Source organism: Brassica napus, chromosome C3, assembly GCF_020379485.1.
Source record: "Brassica napus cultivar Da-Ae chromosome C3, Da-Ae, whole genome shotgun sequence".
Taxonomy (NCBI): Eukaryota; Viridiplantae; Streptophyta; class Magnoliopsida; order Brassicales; family Brassicaceae; genus Brassica; species Brassica napus.
In genome coordinates, this window is record NC_063446.1 from 63,371,659 (window position 1) to 63,393,800 (window position 22,142).

The following is a 22,142-nucleotide window of genomic DNA, read 5'->3' on the forward strand; positions in this document are numbered from 1 at the left end:
ACCCACTCAAATATAGATGAGTTCAAACATCCCACTCTTTAATAACCTTTCTATTTTTACAATTAGAGCAAGGACATCTTAACATACCTGTTTTTGCTTCTTGTTTTCGGTGAACTAACCCCATGAATTCGGTTATACCTCGTTGGTATTCTTCCGTAAGCAATCTCGTGTTCGGATCCAAATGAGGTCGATCGATCCAAGAACGAAAATAATTTGAAGAAGACATATTTTTTTATGAATCAAATTCGTGAGTAAATAGAGTAAGAGGGAGGATGAAGATATGGAGTGAATGAAGAGGAACAAGGAGTGCTTGTATTTATAGTTTAAATCCTGCCGACACACCGAGGAAATTCCGACGGAGTTTCGATGGAAAAGGCTAGTTCGTCGGAATTTCCTCGGAATTTTGTAAAATCCCCTAACGGCTCTCCAACGGCTATAATATTTCCTCGGAATTCATCGTTTTTTTCCGAGGAACACATTTTTCCTCAGAATTTTCTCGGAAAATTCCGACGGATTGATATTTCCTCGGAATTCCGTCGGTATATTCCGAGGAAACCCAATTTTGTGTTTCCTCGGAAATTCCTCGGGATATTCCGAGGATTTCATTTTCCGTCGGAATGTCCGTCAGAATACCGTTGTTTTCTTGTAGTGGACATATTGATTCCACGTCATGTTTGTGTGCAAACGGATAATAATCACACAGTTAGTTCATCATGGGTGCTTTCATCCCAATAAGCTACATATTTGGAGTAGGAATGTTCAAGATAGACTTTATTCGTTGAGGCTTAACTTATGGATCATGTGTGTTTGCTAGTGATGGCTCAAGAAAAGCAACAGAAACCCATCCCACATGTGGGTTTGCTATTTCACCTTACTTGTTCATCATGGTTATGGAAGTGGCATCTAAGCTTCTTGAACAAGCAGTTGATAATGGGAATATTAGACTTCACCCGGGGTGCGTTGAGCCAAGGGTAACCCATCTCTTGTTTGCAGACGACCTCCTAGTGTTCTCAGACGGATCAAGGCATTCCATCTCTGGTATTAAGCGTGTGATGTCCAGTTTTCGGGATTGGTCTGGCCTAGATATGAATGCTTCAAAATCAGAAATATTTTTTGGTGGTTATGAAGACATTGAGTCCTCGGTGATCAGTGATATCTCTGGTTTCAAGATTGGTACATTTCCTACAAGATATCTTGGTCTCCCGCTAAATCCGAGCAGAATCTCTCAAGCTACTTTGCAACCGTTTGTGGAACGTATAACTTCAAAGCTCAACAACTATACAGTTAAACTGCTCTCCTTCGCGGGTAAAGTTCAACTTATTGTCTCTGTGATTTATGGGTTAGTGAACTTTTGGAGCTCCGTATTTGTGCTGCCTAAGAGCTTCTACAAAAAGATTGATGGTCTATGCTATGCATTTCTTTGGAAAAATCGGACTGATTCAGCGGCTGGAGCTAGAGTTTCCGGGGATAATATTTGTAAACCAAAGATGGAAGGGGGTCTTGGCATCAGGAAGTTGGAGGACTCTGAGATGGTTTCCAGGCTGAAGAGAATTTGGAACTACTTCTCTTCTTCGGGCCATTTGGGTTGCTTGGCTCCAACAAAATGTGTTACAAAGGAAAGGTATTGGCAGACTATGGATTCTCAACGATTCTCCCCTACAGTGCGGAGCATGCTGCAGCTGAAACCAGTGATTACGGATCTTATGCGCTGCACTGTAGGTAATGGTAACCTTGCCTCCTTCTGGTATGATTCTTGGACAAGTTTTGGCCCTCTTATAAACTTCATTGGTCATAGAGGCCCGACTAAGCTTCGACTGCCTTTAGACTCATTAGTGTCTCAAGCAGTAAGAAACGGGAACTGGTACCTACCTCCTGCCAGGTCTAATGAGATTCAAAAGCTCCAGATTGAACTCACCACAATTAATCCCCCCTCTGTTGCAGCAGAGCGAGATACATTTCTATGGCGCAGTAACACTGGTCAGTTTGTCAATACTTTCTCTTCCAAGGCAACTTGGGAGTTCATTCGAATTCAATATCCCCATGTGAACTGGTCTAAGGCTGTCTGGTTTAAGGAGGAAATTCCCGCTGTAGTTTCATCACTTGGCTGGAGTTTTTGAGCAGATTACCTACACAGGATCGTTTGAGATCTTGGGGCTTAGATGTTCCAACCAGTTGTGTATTATGCACAGGGAACTATGAATCTCACCGGAATATGTTCTTCGAATGCGACTTTGCAGTTTCCATTTGGTCTCGCTTCTCTGGGAGGTATCTAATCAACCCTCCTAGTAGTCTTGCTTTTGTTCTGGACCTGCTACAGCATCACAACTTCTCATCATCACCTCCAGCATCCATCATTTTGAAGCTCCTACTCCAAGTGGTCACTTACAACATTTGGCGTGAGCGCAATCACCGGATCTTCAGGGACTCGGCATCTTCTGATGCGGCTTTCTTCTCTTCGGTGGACCGAGCCATGCGTGACAGGCTGCTCTCCCTCTCAAGACTGATCGTGCGATATCCTTCGCTTTTGGAATTGTAGTTTTGGTTTGTTGTTCCTTATAGCTAGTTCATTGTCTCTCTTTTCCTTTTGTACTTGCGTTCCTTCTTGTAATAAGTGGTGGTCTACCACAACTATGTAATTCAGAAAATGGTATGAATTTAACATTTCAACCAAAAAAAAAGCAACAGAAACAGAACTCGCTCTTGCTGAATATCAAAGAAATTACATGGCTGCAATAGTTAACACTCAAGAGACGTGCACAATCTTGAAACCCAAAAACAAGATTTTTTTAGAAAAAAGCTTCTATTTTAAAAATTAAACTAGCTTTTTTTTAATTGAATCGAATTTCTGTTTACATGCTTGTTTTTTTATCGTCTCTTGATTATATATCCTCCACATATGTGAATTCGTGTATAATAAAAATAAACTAGGTGTCTTGCCCGCACATGCGGGCATAATCTTCTTATAGATATTTATTATTGGGGAATTGTCACTAATACCTCTTTTCTAATACCACTTTTCAACTTTTACACTAACCAACTTTACCATTAAAATTTTAGTGGGTAAAGTACCATTATACCTTATCTAATCAAACATAAACATATGTCTTCTCCAACCAGAATTTTCAAAATCCCCAAATTGATCGACGACCCCAGCGAGAGATTCGACGATTCCAGCGAGATTCGACGACTCCGACGATTTTCCCGGCGAGATTTGACGATTCCGACGACATTGACGTCCGACGAGATTTGGCGAAGACTACAAGCTCAAACGAACAGAACATCTCTCTTCACGAACGCGTAACAAAGGTTAGAGGATAATAGATAGTGATTTTCGTCTATTTTCTGTATTTTTTGCTTGGTTTCTCAAAATCGATCGGTTTTTTGGAAGGAGGCGAAGTTTTTCTCATTAAGTTTTCAAATCACAGATTTATAAAACCTTATAAATTTTTATCGATGAGGAACATAGTGTTATGTATTTTTTTTTGATATATCTTGTTGATCATTCCTTCTCTAATCCCCATGTTCTTATAATCAGGTTATGACGATCGAATTGTGTTCTATACGTGGAGAATGAAAACTAATAAATATAATTCACTGGGATTTCATAGTCGATGATGAAATGGGATCTTCTCTTAGTATGATTCATGAAGATATCAGCTACAATGATTTGATTGGGGTTGTTTTAGAAGATTTTGGAATTGATGTCTCACCTTCCAAGTTAAACAGTATAAATCTTAGCTATGTCTCACCTTCAAAGTTTAACTTTGGTTCAAAAGAGCTTCCTCCAGTATTTATTAGGAATGATAGTCAAGTATCATCATATCTGAACAAACTTCAAGAGAATGGAGGCCTTCATCTATGTGTAACCATTACGGTAACTACATGGAACTCCTTGTTAAGGTTTTCGTTTATGATAGTTATCAGTTAGTTATTTTACAAGATAGTATGTAGTACTCAAGATTTGCTTATTGCTGGAAGTATGACATAGCAATACTTATTACATCTTTTAAATTTATAAGACCTTATAAATATAATGATGTCATTTGGAGATTCACTATTAGCTTTATGTTTTTTGTTAATGTTTCAGAGAATAACTCAATTATCATCAAAGATTGTGTCAAATATGATTCAGACATAGGATGAAGTTTTAATTACTCATGATTTGCCTATTGCTGGAAATAGTAACCCCCTTGAAGTATTTATTACAATTTTTATATTTATAAGGCCTTATAAAAGAAACCGTAAAAGATTATATATATTTAGCCTTATGTTTTTATGTTTTCAGAGGAAAACACAATGTTCAAGAAGATTGGAGTTGCAGAAAGAGAGAGAAGACACATGTTTTTATATGTAATTTATATGTTCTTGATACATATAAGAGAAACAAGACACATGTCTTTCTGTAATATATATGTCTAACACGTATTTTTATAAGTGAATGTAAGCTGTAAATCATTTGTACTTTACATTTACTCTAGTTTCTTTTTTAAGAAAATTAGTAACGAGAATCTTCATGTATTTATATCACCGATTTACTTTTAAAACTTTTTATCATTAATTTTCATAATGCTTTCTAAAATCTTATTATAAGATATATAAGAGGTTATAAGTTATTTATCAGCCTTTACATATCATTTTTTTTGTGTTTAAAATTTTCATCTCCGAGTTTATATAACACTTTATAAACTAGTATATCTGAGTTTTACGAAGGTTTATAAGTGATTTTTAATAACTTGTAATACATTATTGTTTATGAATCCTTAGATAATGCTTATAAATGTTTTAATCATCTCTTGCGAATAATTATTTATAGGCGATGTAATCTGTAAACAAATTATTTAGCAACTATAAATTTAAGCTTTATACATTAAAATTTACAAGGCCTTATCAAATATATTAAATTTTATACCCTTATAACAAAGTTTGGAGTAGTGAATGCTGGAGTAGACGACGTCATCTACAAAAAATAAGATTAGTTAAGCTTAATATCAAAAAATTTATAAACCTTTATATTCTATCTTTTTAGAATTGTACCTTTGACTTTTTTTCATGCATCTTTTTTCTTCACTTTTTTCAGTGTCTTCGTCTGAAGTGATTTCTATGTATTCTCATTTTCCCCAAGAATATTCACTTCCATCAGTTGTTGTGTATCAGAAATTTCTTCATCATCATTTTCATCATCTGTTGCATTTCTTTTACCACCAGAATTTTCTTTTTCTTCATTTTCATCATTTGGTGCACCTTTTGTATCATCATAGTTGCATGGACTCTCATAACCGCCAGGTACCTTCAAGAAATCATATCATAATAGGTAAAGAAAATAACATGTGAAAATATTTATAAGTGTTTGGTAAAGTTATTTGCTTACCAATCCTAAGACATTCTCGATTACTTTTACTCGTTTATTCAAATCATAAAGTATTTGGATTAACTTATCGAGTTTGGAACCATCGTCATCTTGAAATTTCTCCTTAGCTTTCTCATACGCTTCATCTTTTCTTTTCTCTTCATTCTTCTTATGCTCTTGTTCCTAAACAGTATTATGATGGCTATATAAACATATTCATCATTCAATTTTGATAACACAATCAGAAAATAACATTTATAAACCATTATAAAGAGAGTTATTTACCTTATTTCCTCTTCCTTGTTTCTGCCTTTCAACTTGCACGGGCTCCTCAACTTCTGTATCAGCTTCCATTTGTTCTTCTTCTTCTTCCTCAAGTGTCTGCCCCTAATTCCAAGAAGAAAAAAACAATAACAAATTTATGATGGCTTATAATTTTAAAAAAATGATAGTCCAAATTTATAAGGGTTTATATATTAGCTTACTTCATTGATTTTTTAAGTTTCTCTTTCTTTATCACCGTCGCCGAATTCAGCATCAGCTTTCACTTGTTGTTCTTCTTCATCTTGTGTTTGCTCCTATTTCAAACAAAAATAAGATATTTATAAATGCTTATAAAATTAAAATAACTTAGCAATTTCAAATTTCAGAAAGTCTTATAAAACATCAAAAACACAATGACCTTAGAGTTTTTGCTGTACATCTTTGTCTTCTGTCCTGCTTTGTCGACCAATGTCTTCTGTTGTAAGAAAAACATCCACAAATCCTTGTTCCCATTCGCTTTTCTTCACTTTGTATCCTTGTTGAACTAGTTGTACAACAATGTCATAGTCCTTATCATCAGGATGTGTTGGGTTCACCAAATGTTTGAATTCCTCAGAGAATCCAAACATTGTAGTAACCACACCCTGTAACAAGGATAAACAACGTTTTATAAGTCTCTGTAAATGTCTTATTTATAAACCATTATGAAACAATATAGTTAACTTAGTAATCTCATGTGAATGGCATGAGCTAATGAGGGCATGACACAAGAAAAGTGTTAAGAGAAGTGAAACATGCGAGTTCACACACAAAACACAAGATGCGAGTTCACACACAAAACACAATCCAAGAAGAAACAGAGCAACCATTCTCAATAATCTAATGTGAATGTTAAGGGCTAGTGTGTGAATGATGCAAGCAACGTGTTACAGAAAAAGTACAAAATGAAAAATATTCTAAAATATCTAAACACTTCATATTCTTTACCAAGGCGCTTGCTTGTGACCCTTTTTCAAGGAGTATGTTTATAAACCTCTTTCTAAACAATACAGTACGAATAAATTTATAAATTTTAGTAAAAACTCACACTATTTTTCTTCTCCACCTCCAACACTTCAGTAATTATCGGAGCCCATGTTGAGTCCCAATGTAGACATAACGGATCTGCAGAATAGGTTTCCTGGCATGGTTTTCCCAAAGTTTTACCAAGCATAGGCACTGTTGACATAGCTCACAAATTTATGGCCAGCACAAAACCTTTCACTTCATAACTCTCTCATGTCCACGAACTTGCACTCAAACGTTTAACACTTTTGGACAAAACTTTATAAGCAACTTTACGCCAAGCCAACTTCGACAAGCTATCAGAGTTCTTATAAGCCAGCAACCTTCCCTTTGGGATTAGAGAGCTTGAGTTTTCTGCAATAATTACTGATGTTAGGAGTTTTCAAGGCTCCTAAGACAAATGTTGTAGTATAGTGATTGTCGAACCAGTTCTGAGGGATATCAAAGCACTGAGAATGCAAGTACTCACTTAATCTAAGTGCAACCAATGATTTAGATGGGTTTTAAGCTATGACTAAAACTAGAAAGCAATAACAGAATGATACTTTCTTGACTAAGGGAAAAGAGAACTCATGGGCATAGGGATTAGACCTTGGGTGATCAAGTATCGAACTAAGGATGGCAAATGATCAATCAAACTATCAACCTTAAGCCTAGACACAATTCTAAGCAAGCTCTATGTCTAGATGAATGCTCATTTGCTAACATATCTCAAACATCAAATGTCTTTGGTTGAATAATATGAAAGCAATCATTACTAACAAGTCTATTAGCTATCTTAGCATCTTTAACAACAAATGTCTTTGGCAAAGTATACTAAAAGCTTAGGAGAGTTGTCTCAGGCATTTCATCAAACACCTTTCGGGTGGGAAATGCCTATTGATCAACTTTTGAGTGGCCAACTCAGAAGATGCATTAAGAATACTCTACTAGCAAGGAACAAGAATGATCTACACTAAAACATCCTAGAACTAACCTAATCACCCTTAATCTCCCTAACCCATGAATTCAAAAGGTGATTACTCACTAATCTCCATGATTCCTCTTAAACCCATATTGGATTTCAGATTAATCATTCAGAGAAAATACAGATAATAGAATAGAAATCAACAGTAGAACATGTGATCAATGAATCAAAGAGATCCCCTTTTTCCAGGTTTTTGGTGGTTTTCTTCAGAACAAAAGATAGATCTGCCTCCTCGTGGCTTACAGAGTATTAAAACATAGGTTTAGAAAATAAAAACGTGCATCATGAAATGACCAAAAGGCCCTTGAGAAATCATAAGTTCGAGCAGAAATAAAACGCGGAGCGACCTCCGCTCGTCGCTCCGAGTAGTCGCTCCACACTTTGGGAGCGACCTCGCTGTGTCGCTGCGAGAGGTCGCTCCGGACTCGTTCTCGCGTTCCCGAGTGATGAAAATGCGAGCGACCTCCGCTCATCGCTCCGAGTAGTCGCTCCATGCTTCGGGAGCGACCTCGCTGTGTCGCTGCGAGAGGTCGCTCTGGCTCCATTGTGTTGTCGTCATGCGATAGAAATGCGAGCGACCTCGGGGTGTCACTCTGGCCAAGTCGCTCTGGGCTTCGGGAGCGACCTGGAGTGGTCGCTCTGATAGGTCGCTCCGGGTCAGTTTTCGGCTTCCACCGGGATGAAATGGCGAGCGACTTCTCCGCATCGCTCTGGTAAGGTCGCTCTGAAAAGGCAGGTCAGAGCGACTTGCTGGTGTCGCTCCGGGAAGTCGCTCCCAACGCTCTGCTCGTCCAATGATCATCTTTACACCTCCTTTGAGCTCCAAATGCATCCAAATGCCCCAAGAACTCCATGTGGCACTCCAATACCTGATAGAGACTCATGTATGCAAAATGCAACCTAAACATGGCTAAATCCTAATCTATATGATGAAAATGCACATGGATGAATGGATAAAACAATGGAAATATGCAAGATATCAACTCCCCCAAACTTGTTCTTTTACTTGTCCACAAGTGAACTTTCTAGAACTCATAGGGAGAGAGGTTTGAAGGTGGGAGCTCATAGCCAAAAGAAACACAACTAGTACTCGATTCAACATCTAATCCAGCATGAGCACACTCTCTTATTACACTCTAGCTTCTCTAGGCCTATCTCAACTCTTTTTGCCCTTACACTCATCATCAAGCATCCACACATTCAAATCAACCAACTCTCACATTCATTAAGCACAAAACATCAGGTGAATTCTTGCAAATGGTCAGTTGGTCCAAGTCATTTGGTTGGGTGAGGGAAGGCTTTTATTCAAGTGATTCAAGAGGTTCGAAACATAAAATCTTTAAGGTGGTTTACTCTCGAAACAAGTAGCCTTGACATTGCACATAATATATCTAAGAAAGGGATCAACTCATGCATACAATGCTCAATCTCCATTGTTCTACCCTTTTCCCAAACATACAATTACACAATCATTCTCAAATGTCAAACCCAACTCACATCTCTCACCAAAAGATCCTAAGAACATTAACTCCTTCTCTTTGAAATCTACAAGGGATTTTTCACAACCTCAAAACATTACTTAGCTCCTAACAACTTTGCTAGCCCCCTTTTTCTTTCTTTTTCGTTTCTTTTCATATTTTATTTCTCTTTTTTTTTTTTTTTTTTTTTTTTAGATGGGGGCCAAGACTTTTCATAACTTGAGCTAGAGGTTTTTCTACTTATCCCAATAAGACAATTCACTTAAACACAAAGAGTCATTTCTTTTCCTTTTTCATTGCTCCCAAATCATAATCACAACTCTCACCCCCACCTATAGCTAGACAATAGAGTGCCCAATCTAGCAAGAATGAAGATCAAGCATTGTCGTTCCCGATACTCTCAACATTATGCACATGTAAGACTTTCCGAAGAAGGCCTCACTCATCAAACAATGAAAGCTTAAAAGGAGGGAAAGGTTTTGGGAGTGGTCTACCACTAGAGTTTGTCAGAATAAGATTGGCATAAAGGATGTGACAACTCAGGTGTGTATAGCCATGACTCAGTACACAAGGGACCATGAGCAAGAAGCATTAAGTTCGTTTAGTTCAAATAAGGTTGTAGTTGGCTTCAAAGACTGAGTTTCAGCAATCAACAAGTTTCAGGAAGAGTCTTCAAGGCTCGAAGCATACAAGTGTTTTTGAGAGGTGCATAAGCTATTCAGGTGCAAGTAATGTTCTTTACAAGGCATTTCAAATCATTGCTCCCAATGCAAGTAAATGCAACCTATATGCTCTAGACTCTCCTAGAAATGCCAATGATGCAAACTAATGAATTTTTTTTTTTATGCAAATATATATGTATAATGCAATGCATGAGACTCAAAATCATCAAAGCAAACGTGATCAAATACTTGGTACCTCCCCCAAACTTAAATGACACAGTCTCTGTGTTGTCAAGGAGAGAGAGATACCCAAAAAGAGAAAACTAATATGCAAAAAACGAAATGGTATATACAAGGGAAAGTAGTGGGTTACCTTCTATGGAGAATGAGTAGAGGGAGATGCTCCCTCCTCGTCGTCCTCAGGTGGTAACTCTTCAAGGTGCTCATCAGCAAGAGTGCCCATCTCTTCAATGTAGAAGGCTTGCCCGAACACAGTTGGTTTCTTCATTTTCTCCTTGATGTCAAAGTGGAGAACATGCCCTTTACCCAAATGGAGATCAATCGTGCCCGCTTTCACCTTAACAATTGCTCCTGCTGTAGCTAAGAATGGCCTTCCAAGAATCAATGGGTCTTGAGCCTCCTCACCCATCTCAAGCACCACAAAATCTGTAGGTATCTCATACCTTCCAATCTTCACAGGTAGGTCCTCTAAGATGCCCACAGGGTACTTCACTGAACGATCAGCTAACACCAGAGAGAGTTACACTTCTTGTACTGAGTGAATCCAAGCTTCTTTGCAACAGACAAAGGCATCACGCTGACACTAGCTCCCAAATCGCAGAGACATTTCTCAAATACCATAGGTCCAAGAGCACAAGGTAGTGTGAAGCATCCTGGATCCTCTAACTTCTCTGGAACATCAAGCCTTTGGATGATGGCACTGCACTCATGGGTAAGAATCATCATGCTTTCCATTTCCTTCTTCTTTGCAGCTACAACATCTTTCAGGAACTTGTTGTATTGAGGAATCAACATGAAAGCATCGATGATGGGCATTGCAACCTGAGCTTCACTCATTTGCTTGTCAAACAAAGCCTTGTACTTCTCTAGCAGCTGCCTCTTGAATCTACCAGGGAATGGTAGTTTGGGTTCATAGGGAGGAGGAACAAAAGAATTCTCACTTGCTGGAGCAAGAACTTCACCATCTTTCACTGTTTTCTTCGCTTCCCCAACCTTTCCTTTACCCTTGGCTTCCACAATCTTCTCCAAGATTTCATCATTGATTTTCTCATCAACAATCACCACTTCATCATCTAAGTTGATGGCCACCTCTTCACCTAGTTTCTCAGCATCCCTGGTGAGGGTTGTAGGAGGTAACTGCTTACCACTCCTAAGGGTGATAGCTTTGGCCTCCTTGGGGTTTTGGTCAGATTTTCCAGGTAGAGATCCTTGCTGGCGAGTCTGGTGAGTGTTCATGGAAGCAAACTGATTCTCTAAATTCTTGACTGTAGAAGCAAGATGTGAGAACTTGTTGTTGAGCTCATTGTAGCTTCCATCAATCTTGGAATGAAGGTTTTTCAACTCATATCCAACATGCTTCTCACTTCTAGTCTGAGACTCCAAGATTTGTTTCAGCAGGGTGTCAGTGCTGCTCTCTTGAGGAGCAGAGGAACCAGATGAGGGGTTTTGATGAGGTTGATAGCTGCCTTGCTGGTTGTTTCGAGGCGGATAACCACTCTGTTGGTTGTTGGGATAGGATTTCTGTTGGTAGTTGTTGTACTGAAAGTTGGGCTCTTTTTTGTACCAGCTACCATTGTTGTTGATGAAACACAGCTCTTCCTGACCTTCCAAACCCTCAACCTCATGGACAACAGGTGGTGTATCTTGGCTTGGGTTACCAACAAAGTGCAGCTGCTCTTGTGTGGCTTTATCAGCAAGGAGGATGTCTATCTTATCCTGTAGAGCTTTCAACTCCTTCCTCGTCTGCTTATCATCTGTTCGACTGCTTCTGTCGTGGTCTCCACTGTAGACTGCATCACTCTTTACCATGTTGTCAACCAGCTCCTCTGCATCTTCCTCAGTTCTCCCCAAGAAGAACCCATTGCTAGCTGTATCCAGTCTGGCCCTGTACTTAGGAAGAGCACCACGGTAGAATGTGCTCAGCAAGCTCTCCTTAGAGAAACCATGGTGTGGGCATTGAGCTTGGTAGCCCTTGAATCTCTCCCAGGCTTCACTGAATCCTTCCAAGTTCTTCTGTTGGAAACTGGAGATCTCATTTCTCAGCTTAGCAGTTCTTGAGGATGAGAAGAATTTCTCCAAGAATGCTCTCTTGCACTCATCCCAAGTGGTGATAGAGTGGCTGGGTAGAGACTTCTCCCACTGACGTGCCTTATCCCCCAAAGAGAAAGGGAATAGCTTGAGCTTTAAGGCATCTTCGGACACACCATTGGTTTTTGACAACCCACAGTAGCTGTCGAACCTATCCAAGTGATCAAATGGGTCCTCCAGAGCCAAGCCATGATACTTGTTGTTCTCGATCACGTTGAGGAGTCCTGACTTGACCTCAAAGTTGTTGGCTGCCACAGCTGGTGCTCGGATTCCGAATCTGTGACCATGTATGTTGGGGCGGTCGTAAGTGCCAATGGGTCGAGCTGCCCGCGGTTGGTGTTCTGCCCCTTGCGGTGGATCTGCCATATCAATATCCAAGTGGGCCTGGTGTTCTTCTTCTCTTCTAGCTCTAGCACACTCCCTCTCAAAAGCTCTGATGTCTGCTACTATTGGAACTAGGTTTGATGGACCCCTGCTCCTCAAGTTCATACACCTGAAAGTGAAAGGTAGGTGAAGAAGAAGAATCAGTAACAAAACAAAATTAAAATGACTTAGTCTCAAGCAAGTGACTAAATCTCAATGTTTAAATCTACTCAGAATTTGGCAACGGCGCCAATTTGATGTTAGGAGTTTTCAAGGCTCCTAAGACAAATGTTGTAGTATAGTGATTGTCGAACCAGTTCTGAGGGATATCAAAGCACTGAGAATGCAAGTACTCACTTAATCTAAGTGCAACCAATGATTTAGATGGGTTTTAAGCTATGACTAAAACTAGAAAGCAATAACAGAATGATACTTTCTTGACTAAGGGAAAAGAGAACTCATGGGCATAGGGATTAGACCTTGGGTGATCAAGTATCGAACTAAGGATGGCAAATGATCAATCAAACTATCAACCTTAAGCCTAGACACAATTCTAAGCAAGCTCTATGTCTAGATGAATGCTCATTTGCTAACATATCTCAAACATCAAATGTCTTTGGTTGAATAATATGAAAGCAATCATTACTAACAAGTCTATTAGCTATCTTAGCATCTTTAACAACAAATGTCTTTGGCAAAGTATACTAAAAGCCTAGGAGAGTTGTCTCAGGCATTTCATCAAACACCTTTCGGGTGGGAAATGCCTATTGATCAACTTTTGAGTGGCCAACTCAGAAGATGCATTAAGAATACTCTACTAGCAAGGAACAAGAATGATCTACACTAAAACATCCTAGAACTAACCTAATCACCCTTAATCTCCCTAACCCATGAATTCAAAAGGTGATTACTCACTAATCTCCATGATTCCTCTTAAACCCATATTGGATTTCAGATTAATCATTCAGAGAAAATACAGATAATAGAATAGAAATCAACAGTAGAACATGTGATCAATGAATCAAAGAGATCCCCTTTTTCAAGGTTTTTGGTGGTTTTCTTCAGAACAAAGATAGATCTGCCTCCTGGTGGCTTACAGAGTATTAAAACATAGGTTTAGAAAATAAAAACGTGCATCATGAAATGACCAAAAGGCCCTTGAGAAATCATAAGTTCGAGCAGAAATAAGACGCGGAGCGACCTCCGCTCGTCGCTCCGAGTAGTCGCTCCACACTTCGGGAGCGACCTCGCTGTGTCGCTGCGAGAGGTCGCTCCGGACTCGTTCTCGCGTTCCCGAGTGATGAAAATGCGAGCGACCTCCGCTCGTCGCTCCGAGTAGTCGCTCCATGCTTCGGGAGCGACCTCGCTGTGTCGCTGCGAGAGGTCGCTCTGGCTCCATTGTGTTGTCGTCATGCGATAGAAATGCGAGCGACCTCGGGGTGTCACTCTGGCCAAGTCGCTCTGGGCTTCGGGAGCGACCTGGAGTGGTCGCTCTGATAGGTCGCTCCGGGTCAGTTTTCGGCTTCCACCGGGATGAAATGGCGAGCGACTTCTCCGCATCGCTCTGGTAAGGTCGCTCTGAAAAGGCAGGTCAGAGCGACTTGCTGGTGTCGCTCCGGGAAGTCGCTCCCAACGCTCTGCTCGTCCAATGATCATCTTTACACCTCCTTTGAGCTCCAAATGCATCCAAATGCCCCGAGAACTCCATGTGGCACTCCAATACCTAATAGAGACTCATGTATGCAAAATGCAACCTAAACATGTCTAAATCCTAATCTCTATAATGAAAATGTTTATGAATGAATGGATAAAACAATGCAAATATGTAAGGTATCAATTACCCCTTCTGTGATTATTGCTATTCCTATAGATAGTCTCTCTAGTCTTGTCATTGTTCTTGCTTTCTTTTTGAGCATATCATACAAGCTTCTCACTGTGTACTTGTCCCCCTTGCTTAGCATCCAAAGATAAGGTTTCTTCACTTGTCTCAACAATCTCATGAAACCCAGATTTATAAGGGGTTATAATTCCTTAATATTCAGTTTTCACTATCGAAAATTATCTTTTCCTTAATATGCAGTTTTCACTATCGGAAAATCTCTTTCTTAGCTGGAACCATTCAGATCAATCTTAATATGACTTCAAAACCAGATTTAAGTTTTCAAATACTCAATGTTTTCACTCTCAACGCTTCACTATCAAATCTGTTTCTCTTAGATCGACCTCTTTAAATGAGATATCTAAGAGAACCTTGTTTGATTTTTCGATAAGAGAAAGCACAAAATCGAATAAAACAAAATACAGAAATTAGAGAACAAACAAATGCAGAAATTAGAGACATACAAGTTGTGAATCACGTATAGGAGTCGACATCTTGGAGATTTTGAATCGATTCGTCGCCGGAACTAGACGATGAGAGAGAGACGCCAGAACTAGACGGTGAGAGAGAGACGCCGGAACTCGACGGTGAGAGAGAGACGACGGTGACTCGACGGTGAGAGAGAGACGACGGTGACTCGACGGTGAGAGAGAGACGGCGATGAGAGAGAGAAACCGATAGTGGAGAAGAAGATAATGTAAGAGTATTATTGTCTTTTTCTCATTAATGAAAGTGGTATTTGTGAAAATGTCCTTAGATTGATGGTAAAGTTGAAAAGTGATATCCAACAAAGTGTAAAAGTAAAATTTCCCCTTTATTATTTTATATTTTGTTAATTCAAAAACAACATGTTAAGTTATTATTTATATTCTTAACAAGTTTATACCAAACATAAAATAATTTATATATGACAACAAATTTCATTAAAATATATATACTAATTATTGTGTTGAAATTTTCAAAACACTCATATATTATAAATGTTTTAGACTATATACAAGTTGTGAATCACATATAGGAGTCGACATCTTGGAGATTTTGAATCGATTCGTCGCCGGAACTAGACGATGAGAGAGAGACGCCGGAACTCGATGGTGAGAGAGAGACGACGGTGACTCGACGGTGAGAGAGAGACGACGGTGACTCGGCGGTGAGAGAGAGACGGCGATGAGAGAGAGAAACCGATAGTGGAGAAAAAGATAATATAAGGGTATTATTGTCTTTTTCTCATTAATGAAAGTGGTATTTGTGAAAATGTCCTTAGATTGATGGTAAAGTTGAAAAGTGGTATCCAACAAAGTGTAAAAGTAAAATTTCTCCTTTATTATTTTATATTTGTTAATTCAAAAACAACATGTTAAGTTATTATTATATTCTTAATAAGTTTATACCAAACATAAAATAATTTATATATGACAGCAAATTTTATTAAAATATATATACTAATTATTGTGTTGAAATTTTCAAAACACTCATATATTATAAATGTTTTAGACTATATTTTTATACAAATGTTTTTTCTTCAAAAAAAATACATTTTAAAAAGAACATTATTTATATTTATTTTAGTTGCGTGACTTGCGTCAGCCATTAGGATTCCTAGGAACACGTAATCTGTATATACAGTACTTTATTATCATCTCTCTCTCTCTCTCTCTCTCTCTCCCCATCTGTGCTCGACGACATTGACACAAGACTCAACATAACGCAAAATTCTATCTGAAACAGAAACCGAAACCGAAACCGAAACACCGTCATCATGTCTGAGATTCTCTCTTCCCTGAGGTCACTAATGGCCTCTCACTCTCCTCCTCTCGACGCTCTCGTCGTCCCTTCCGAAGACTATCACCAGGTTTGAATCGACCCTTTTTCTTGTATCCATGATCCGATCTTTGAACAATATAAAGTTTCGATTTTTATAGTTTTATTAAATCGAATTTTGTGTTTCAATTTCAATAGAGCGAGTATGTGTCTGCTCGAGACAAACGGCGTGAGTTCGTGTCTGGATTTACTGGAAGTGCAGGTTTGTGTTGTGTTCTGTTCTGTAATAATCGTTGGACTGGATCTTTGGTTCGGAAAAAAAGACTTACCCTTAACTGATGATCTCTCTGTTTTGGGTTTTGATAGGTTTGGCGCTAATCACGAAGAACGAAGCAAGGCTTTGGACTGATGGACGCTACTTCTTGCAAGCGATCCAACAGCTTAGTGATGAGTGGACACTCATGCGTATGGGAGAAGATCCTCTTGTTGAAGTTTGGATGTCTGATGTGAGTCACTCACACGATGATCAATCACTTTGACATGTTTCTTTTGATTTTGATTTTTGTCTTCATTGATGTTTTAGAATCTGTCTGAGGGAGCAAACATAGGTGTTGATCCATGGTGTGTCTCGGTAGACACAGCGAACAGATGGGGAAAAGCCTTTGCTAAGAAGAGTCAGAACCTTATTCCGACAACAACTGATCTTGTGGATGAAGTCTGGAAGAGCCGTCCACCTTCTGAGATGAACCCTGTTATTGTCCATCCCTTGGAGTTTGCTGGCCGCTCTGTCTCCGACAAGTTGAAAGATTTGAGAGCAAAGCTTAAGCAAGAGAGTGCGCGTGGTTTAGTCATCGCTGCTCTCGATGAGGTTGCTTGGCTATACAACATCCGTGGAACCGATGTTGCTTACTGTCCCGTTGTTCACGCCTTTGCAATCGTTACAACCGACTCTGCGTTCCTCTATGTGGACAAGAAGAAAGTATCCAATGAGGTGAGTGAGTACTTCAAAGGGCTTGGTGTAGAAGTCAAGGAGTACACAGATGTGATCTCAGATGTGGCGTTGCTTGCTTCAAAACAACTTTTTTCATCATTCTCATCTAAAATCGAGGACATGGAGATTGATTCTGACCAGACTGATCGGTTGTGGGTGGACCCTGCTTCCTGCTGCTATGCGCTTTATTCAAAGTTGGATGCTGATAAGGTCCTCTTGCAACCATCTCCTCTCTCACTCCCAAAAGCCTTAAAGGTAGTCAATAATGAATACTCTTTACAAAAAGTAACTTCTCTTAACTTCTGTTTATAGTATTGGTTCTGTTCTTTTTATGTTAGAATCCTGTTGAGCTCGAAGGACTCAAGAAGGCACATGTTCGTGATGGTGCAGCTGTTGTCCAGTACCTTGTTTGGCTCGATAACCAGGTATTGTAAATGAATACTCCCTTCATTTCATTGTTAAGTGTCTTTATTGTTAAGTGTCTTTTAGATTTGTGCACACAGAATAAGAAAACATTTAATTTTGTATATTTTCTAAATAAAAACATTGTTAACTATACAAATAAACTAGAGAATATAAAGAGTTATATAGCATATAAGATTAATAAATTTTGCATTGAAAATTTTAAAACTACATTTATTTTGGGGCAAATCTCCAAAATAGCACCTTTCTAATTTTATATCCCAAAAATAGCACTCCAAAACTAAAATGACCAAAATAGCACATTTCTAAGTTTATCCTTTAAAATTTTAATTTTTTTATTTTTCAAAATTTGAAATCTTATCCCCAAAACCTCATTTCTCAACCCTAAACCCTAAACTCTATTTTTGTCTTTTTCTCTTTATTTTGTATTGAAAATTGTTTCATGTACATTTGTCTTTGTGAAACCGTAGATGCAAGAGCTTTATGGAGCATCTGGATACTTTATGGAAGCAGAGGCAAACAAAAAGAAACCAACTAGTGAGACCTCTAAGCTTACTGAATTGACTGTGAGTGATAAGCTGGAGAGTCTCCGAGCTGCCAAAGAGGTAATCTCTTACATATCAAACGTCATTCACTGTAAAAGCATCTTAATATATAAACGTTTCTGTTCAATGTGGTTGCAGCATTTTAGAGGTCTAAGCTTTCCTACAATATCATCCGTTGGTTCAAACGCTGCCATCATTCATTACTCACCAGAGCCTGAAGCTTGTGCTGAGATGGACCCTGACAAGATTTACTTATGTGATTCAGGAGCACAGGTTTATAATCACATGATTTGAGTATATACTATAAGCTTCATTTATTTTCTCTAACATACACATTTTGTTTGAGTGAAGTATCTCGATGGAACAACTGATATAACCAGAACAGTTCACTTTGGGAAACCTTCAGCTCATGAGAAGGACTGTTATACCGCGGTAATTAATGATTAACTTTCTGCTGAAGAATATAACGTTGTTATTGACTCTAATACGTATGTTTTAATGGGATGCATCTTTAGGTGCTCAAGGGTCATGTTGCACTTGGAAACGCTCGGTTTCCGAAAGGAACAAATGGTTATACACTTGATATACTTGCTAGAGCTCCTTTGTGGAAGTTTGGGTTGGATTATCGACATGGTACTGGTCATGGTGTTGGCTCTTACCTTTTCGTTCATGAAGGTAAAGCGATTAGAAACCTCTTTGGTAATCAATCTTTTTTGTATGTATATTAATAGGTGTTGGGATTGTGTGCAGGACCTCACCAAGTTAGTTTCAGACCTAGTGCTAGGAATGTTCCTCTTCAAGCTACCATGACTGTAACAGATGTCTGTCTCTGCAACGAAAGCTTGATATTGATCTTCATATGCTAAGAACCGTGGTTTGTTTTCTTCTTTCTTTTGCAGAGCCTGGTTACTATGAGGATGGGAACTTTGGTATAAGGCTAGAGAATGTTCTTGTTGTTAATGATGCTGAAACTGAGTTTAACTTTGGTGACAAGGGCTACTTGCAGTTCGAGCATATCACTTGGGTACTTACTTACTCACTTAACTGTTCTTGGTTCTGTTATCTATATGCATGTCTGAGTAACTCTCATTCTATCTCTCTCTAGGCACCGTACCAAGTGAAACTTATCGATCTAAAGCAGTTGACACGAGAAGAGATCGATTGGTTAAACACATACCATCTGAAATGCAAGGACATCTTGGCCCCGTTCCTGAACCAGGCTGAAATGGAATGGCTCAAGAAAGCTACCGAGCCTGTAAGTGTATTGGCTTGAATCCCTCCTGGATCTCTCTTACTAGATGTTTACCAATGGCTTCTTCTGTGCTGTGCTTTCACTGTTGAACCAAACATATTTGTAAGTCATTACACAGTTTTCTTCTTCTTGGTTTCCATTCAGACATCTAAAATAAAAGGTTCATGTTTCTTGAACACATGTATCTTTGTTTGTACAAGATTCTCAGTTCTTGAACTTTGTAGCTTACGGCGTCGAGAACTTTATCTGCTGTCTTATTCTTCAGTTCCTTAACATTCTTTCTCATCTCTTCTCCTCCTTCATCATACATCACTCTCTTCACCGTTTCAACTACCTCTTCCTTCTTAACAATCCCATTTGCCAACATTAATGTTGTACTGTGAAGCAGATGCCCTTGATGGCTGTTCGGTTTGGGTTTCTGTTGGTCTGATAGATCTGAGATTGATTAATGTTCTGATTATTTCGAAACACAAGACATGTTCGAGACCACTAACACACTATGTATTATACCAGAGCTGGAAATTAGAGATCAAGCATGTTACAGAATCCACATTTTTTGAGTACGCAGTTCCTTTTCAGTCTCCTTTGTCGAACTCTCACGAACTAAAAGTTCAGAAAGATCACGAGCCAAGGGAAATGTAGTCTTACACAAAAGCAAATAAACAAGGGGTTTTTGAGAGATACAATAGGCAGACAAAGGGGCTTTCATCGGTTCCTATCGTCTTCGGAGCTTTTTGTTAGATACAGCGCGGGAAAAAGGTTTGACCAACATAGCCACCTGTCATGGCCCTCCGGACATTGGTCTCAAACAGCTTTGGGTTGTCCCTTAAAACTTGTGCTGCATCATGGTTCAATGGATCTTCAGAATTTGGTTCCTGTGTGAAAAAACACAAACACTCCGTTTAAGAGAATCAGATAATAACACAAACACTATCAGGCTTACCGTGAAAAGATGGAAGAGTCCATAGATAACAGTGTTGATGTTAAGAACTGGTTTCCAGTCTTCACGCAAGATGTTGAGGCAAACGTTTCCTTCCAAATCAATATTGGGATGATAAACCTAAAAATAAACAAAGAAAACAAGCAATCAGAAAGCAAAGATGGAGCTATAAGGAAAGCAAATATATAAACAAGTAACATATTCCAAGTAGAAGATAGAAACTATAAGGTAGCCTACCTTGGTTTTGCATTTAACTTTAGGAGCTTCATGTGGATACACAGGAGACACTTGGAACGTGAAAACAAATGTACCATTACTGCGTATCATTAACCAAGAAAAATAAACAAACAAATGAGTTTCTGAAACCCTTTCGAATTGTGAGCATGAGTTATGAAAAAAACACTCTACACTCAACTGGTAGTAACCATCATCGGGTTTAATGGAGACTTCAAAGTTCATCAAATCATCTTTGCCATCAGGAAACGATATCGTACACGAGCTTGGAAGGTTCAACTCTGATATATCTACACAATTTTAAAAAGAATCAAAACTTTAGGAAGAGACCATATGCAAGAAGGAAAGAGATATATAAAAAGGGAATAATACCTTTGTGAAGACGAAGTTCACCAGCAGATTGCTTCTTAACAGAAGCTCCTCCTCCTCTACTAGCGTTTTGAGCTTGTTCTCTTTGCTTTTCCTTTACTTTAAACAACCCAATCATTGCTTCTGCTTCTCTGACCTCTTTAAGAAAGCTGTCACAAAACCAAGGAATGAACCATGAGTTGGTTTCTATGCAGATACGGAGACAGAGCAGTCAATCTTGGTAAGAAAGCTACGAGAATTTCTAGAAAATTGATCGAAAGACTTGATCCCTAAACACAAACCCAGAAAGGAAAACGCTTTAATCAACTTAGAGCTCAAAGATCGAAACTTTCCTAATGAGTCGAAAAGGAAATACAAAAGAAACTAAAAGTTGATACATAATAAATGAAGGAGGAAGCTTACAAGTTGATAATTTCGTTGCAGAACACGAGATCGGAACAGGTTAACGACTGAATCAAAAACGACCAAGAATGACACAATCCTCTCTTAGCTTTTTCTCGACGCCGAGTTAAAACGAAATCTTTACACAACTCGGCCCATTAAGCCAATTAAGCCCCTTAGGCCCGTTAAATATGTTTTACCAATAAGTTTGGTACTTTTGCCTGTTCTCATGTCTTTAACTATGATTTTACAAAGCTTTAACACACGTCATGACACTAATGGTGACATAGGAAATGAAAGAAACAATCCATTTTTACTCATTTTTTTAAAAGTAAAAATATTTGCTGCGTATAATTCTTTGTCATTTCTTAAATTTTAAGAAATTATATAACCAAAATATTCTATCGAACAAAAGTAATAAATATTGTTTTTCATTTTTTTCATTTTGTTCTTGTTCATTTTTTTTCATTCTGTCTATTTTAATGGTCACCGGAGCCTATGTAAATGAGCCGATATTCTATAATGCTCTAATATGTCCCAGTCTTATTAAGTTATTTCTTTTCATTTATTTTTAAATCGAAAACGTGGCTAAGTACAAAAGAGCCCTTAATGAATTTAGTTATCTACATATACAACCTAAACTAACCCACCCGACTCAAGCCTAGTCGGGTCTAACCCGGATTTCCTAACCCTAGCACGTGTTTCTCTTCCTCATTCTCAATCTCTCAAAAGAAAAATCTCTACCTCTCTCTCTCTGCCTCCGGGATGCCTCACTTCTCAGTCGAAAGAAAGATTCTTCTGTAAATCTATTATATTCGCTATGTTTCTCTTCGCCTCTCCGATGTTCCTTACTCAGTCTCCAGAGTTCGTCGGCGAGAGAGTGCTCACCAAGT

The 22,142-nt window shown here is 38.7% G+C and overlaps 3 protein-coding genes and 1 non-coding gene across 7 annotated transcripts; 2 read left to right on the forward strand and 2 right to left on the reverse strand.

Moving 5' to 3' along the window:
• Positions 1 to 2,880: 2,880 nt before the first annotated feature.
• Positions 2,881 to 7,106, reverse strand: LOC125583830. 2 transcript variants are annotated; one of them, XM_048751350.1, is made up of 4 exons: positions 5,833 to 7,106; positions 5,633 to 5,734; positions 5,369 to 5,530; positions 2,881 to 5,287 (listed from the first exon to the last, which is right to left on the reverse strand). In XM_048751350.1, exons 2-4 carry the CDS (start codon positions 5,699 to 5,701, stop codon positions 5,099 to 5,101), a joined length of 420 nt encoding a protein of 139 aa, XP_048607307.1. In that variant the 5' UTR covers positions 5,702 to 5,734; positions 5,833 to 7,106; the 3' UTR covers positions 2,881 to 5,098. The 2 variants fall into 2 exon arrangements, with proteins under 2 accessions (XP_048607307.1, XP_048607308.1); XM_048751351.1 differs by having other exon boundaries at positions 5,633 to 7,106.
• Positions 7,107 to 11,962: 4,856 nt separating this feature from the next.
• Positions 11,963 to 12,069, forward strand: LOC125584667. The gene has a single exon (XR_007321577.1). It is a non-coding gene; the product is annotated as a small nucleolar RNA R71 (small nucleolar RNA).
• A 3,876-nt stretch (positions 12,070 to 15,945) lies between these two features.
• On the forward strand, positions 15,946 to 19,593 carry LOC125583832 (aminopeptidase P1-like). The gene is made up of 12 exons (XM_048751355.1): positions 15,946 to 16,205; positions 16,313 to 16,376; positions 16,481 to 16,620; positions 16,698 to 17,360; positions 17,444 to 17,530; positions 17,999 to 18,133; positions 18,212 to 18,346; positions 18,425 to 18,505; positions 18,589 to 18,748; positions 18,824 to 18,894; positions 18,975 to 19,097; positions 19,179 to 19,593. The coding sequence occupies exons 1-12, from the start codon at positions 16,113 to 16,115 to the stop codon at positions 19,344 to 19,346; spliced, it is 1,920 nt and encodes a 639-aa protein (XP_048607312.1). The 5' UTR covers positions 15,946 to 16,112; the 3' UTR covers positions 19,347 to 19,593.
• A 234-nt stretch (positions 19,594 to 19,827) lies between these two features.
• On the reverse strand, positions 19,828 to 21,393 carry LOC125583831 (NEDD8-conjugating enzyme Ubc12-like). Of its 3 annotated transcripts, XM_048751354.1 has the most exons (7): positions 21,271 to 21,340; positions 21,102 to 21,137; positions 20,872 to 21,017; positions 20,681 to 20,789; positions 20,503 to 20,581; positions 20,269 to 20,385; positions 19,828 to 20,200 (listed from the first exon to the last, which is right to left on the reverse strand). In XM_048751354.1, the coding sequence occupies exons 3-7, from the start codon at positions 20,984 to 20,986 to the stop codon at positions 20,063 to 20,065; spliced, it is 558 nt and encodes a 185-aa protein (XP_048607311.1). In that variant the 5' UTR covers positions 20,987 to 21,017; positions 21,102 to 21,137; positions 21,271 to 21,340; the 3' UTR covers positions 19,828 to 20,062. The 3 variants fall into 3 exon arrangements, with proteins under 3 accessions (XP_048607311.1, XP_048607309.1, XP_048607310.1); XM_048751352.1 differs by lacking the exon at positions 21,102 to 21,137 and having other exon boundaries at positions 21,271 to 21,393; XM_048751353.1 differs by lacking the exons at positions 21,102 to 21,137; positions 21,271 to 21,340 and adding an exon at positions 21,150 to 21,242.
• Between the last annotated feature and the right edge of the window lie 749 nt (positions 21,394 to 22,142).

What these genes read in the sequence shown, in the direction of transcription:
- LOC125583831 (XM_048751352.1), bottom strand. Translation starts at nt 20,986, where the DNA reads ATGATTGGGTTGTTTAAAGTAAAGGAAAAGCAAAGAGAACAAGCTCAA. An exon ending in TGAACTTCGTCTTCACAAAG is followed by an intron (nt 20,790 to 20,871) that starts GTATTATTCCCT and finishes AAAATTGTGTAG; the next exon opens with ATATATCAGAGTTGAACCTT. An exon ending in CCCGATGATGGTTACTACCA is followed by an intron (nt 20,582 to 20,680) that starts GTTGAGTGTAGA and finishes AATGATACGCAG; the next exon opens with TAATGGTACATTTGTTTTCA.
- LOC125583830 (XM_048751350.1), bottom strand. Translation starts at nt 5,701, where the DNA reads ATGGAAGCTGATACAGAAGTTGAGGAGCCCGTGCAAGTTGAAAGGCAG. An exon ending in AACAAGGAAGAGGAAATAAG is followed by an intron (nt 5,531 to 5,632) that starts GTAAATAACTCT and finishes AATACTGTTTAG; the next exon opens with GAACAAGAGCATAAGAAGAA. An exon ending in TCGAGAATGTCTTAGGATTG is followed by an intron (nt 5,288 to 5,368) that starts GTAAGCAAATAA and finishes GATTTCTTGAAG; the next exon opens with GTACCTGGCGGTTATGAGAG.
- LOC125583832 (XM_048751355.1), top strand. Translation starts at nt 16,113, where the DNA reads ATGTCTGAGATTCTCTCTTCCCTGAGGTCACTAATGGCCTCTCACTCT. An exon ending in TGGATTTACTGGAAGTGCAG is followed by an intron (nt 16,377 to 16,480) that starts GTTTGTGTTGTG and finishes GGGTTTTGATAG; the next exon opens with GTTTGGCGCTAATCACGAAG. An exon ending in TATGTGATTCAGGAGCACAG is followed by an intron (nt 18,347 to 18,424) that starts GTTTATAATCAC and finishes GTTTGAGTGAAG; the next exon opens with TATCTCGATGGAACAACTGA.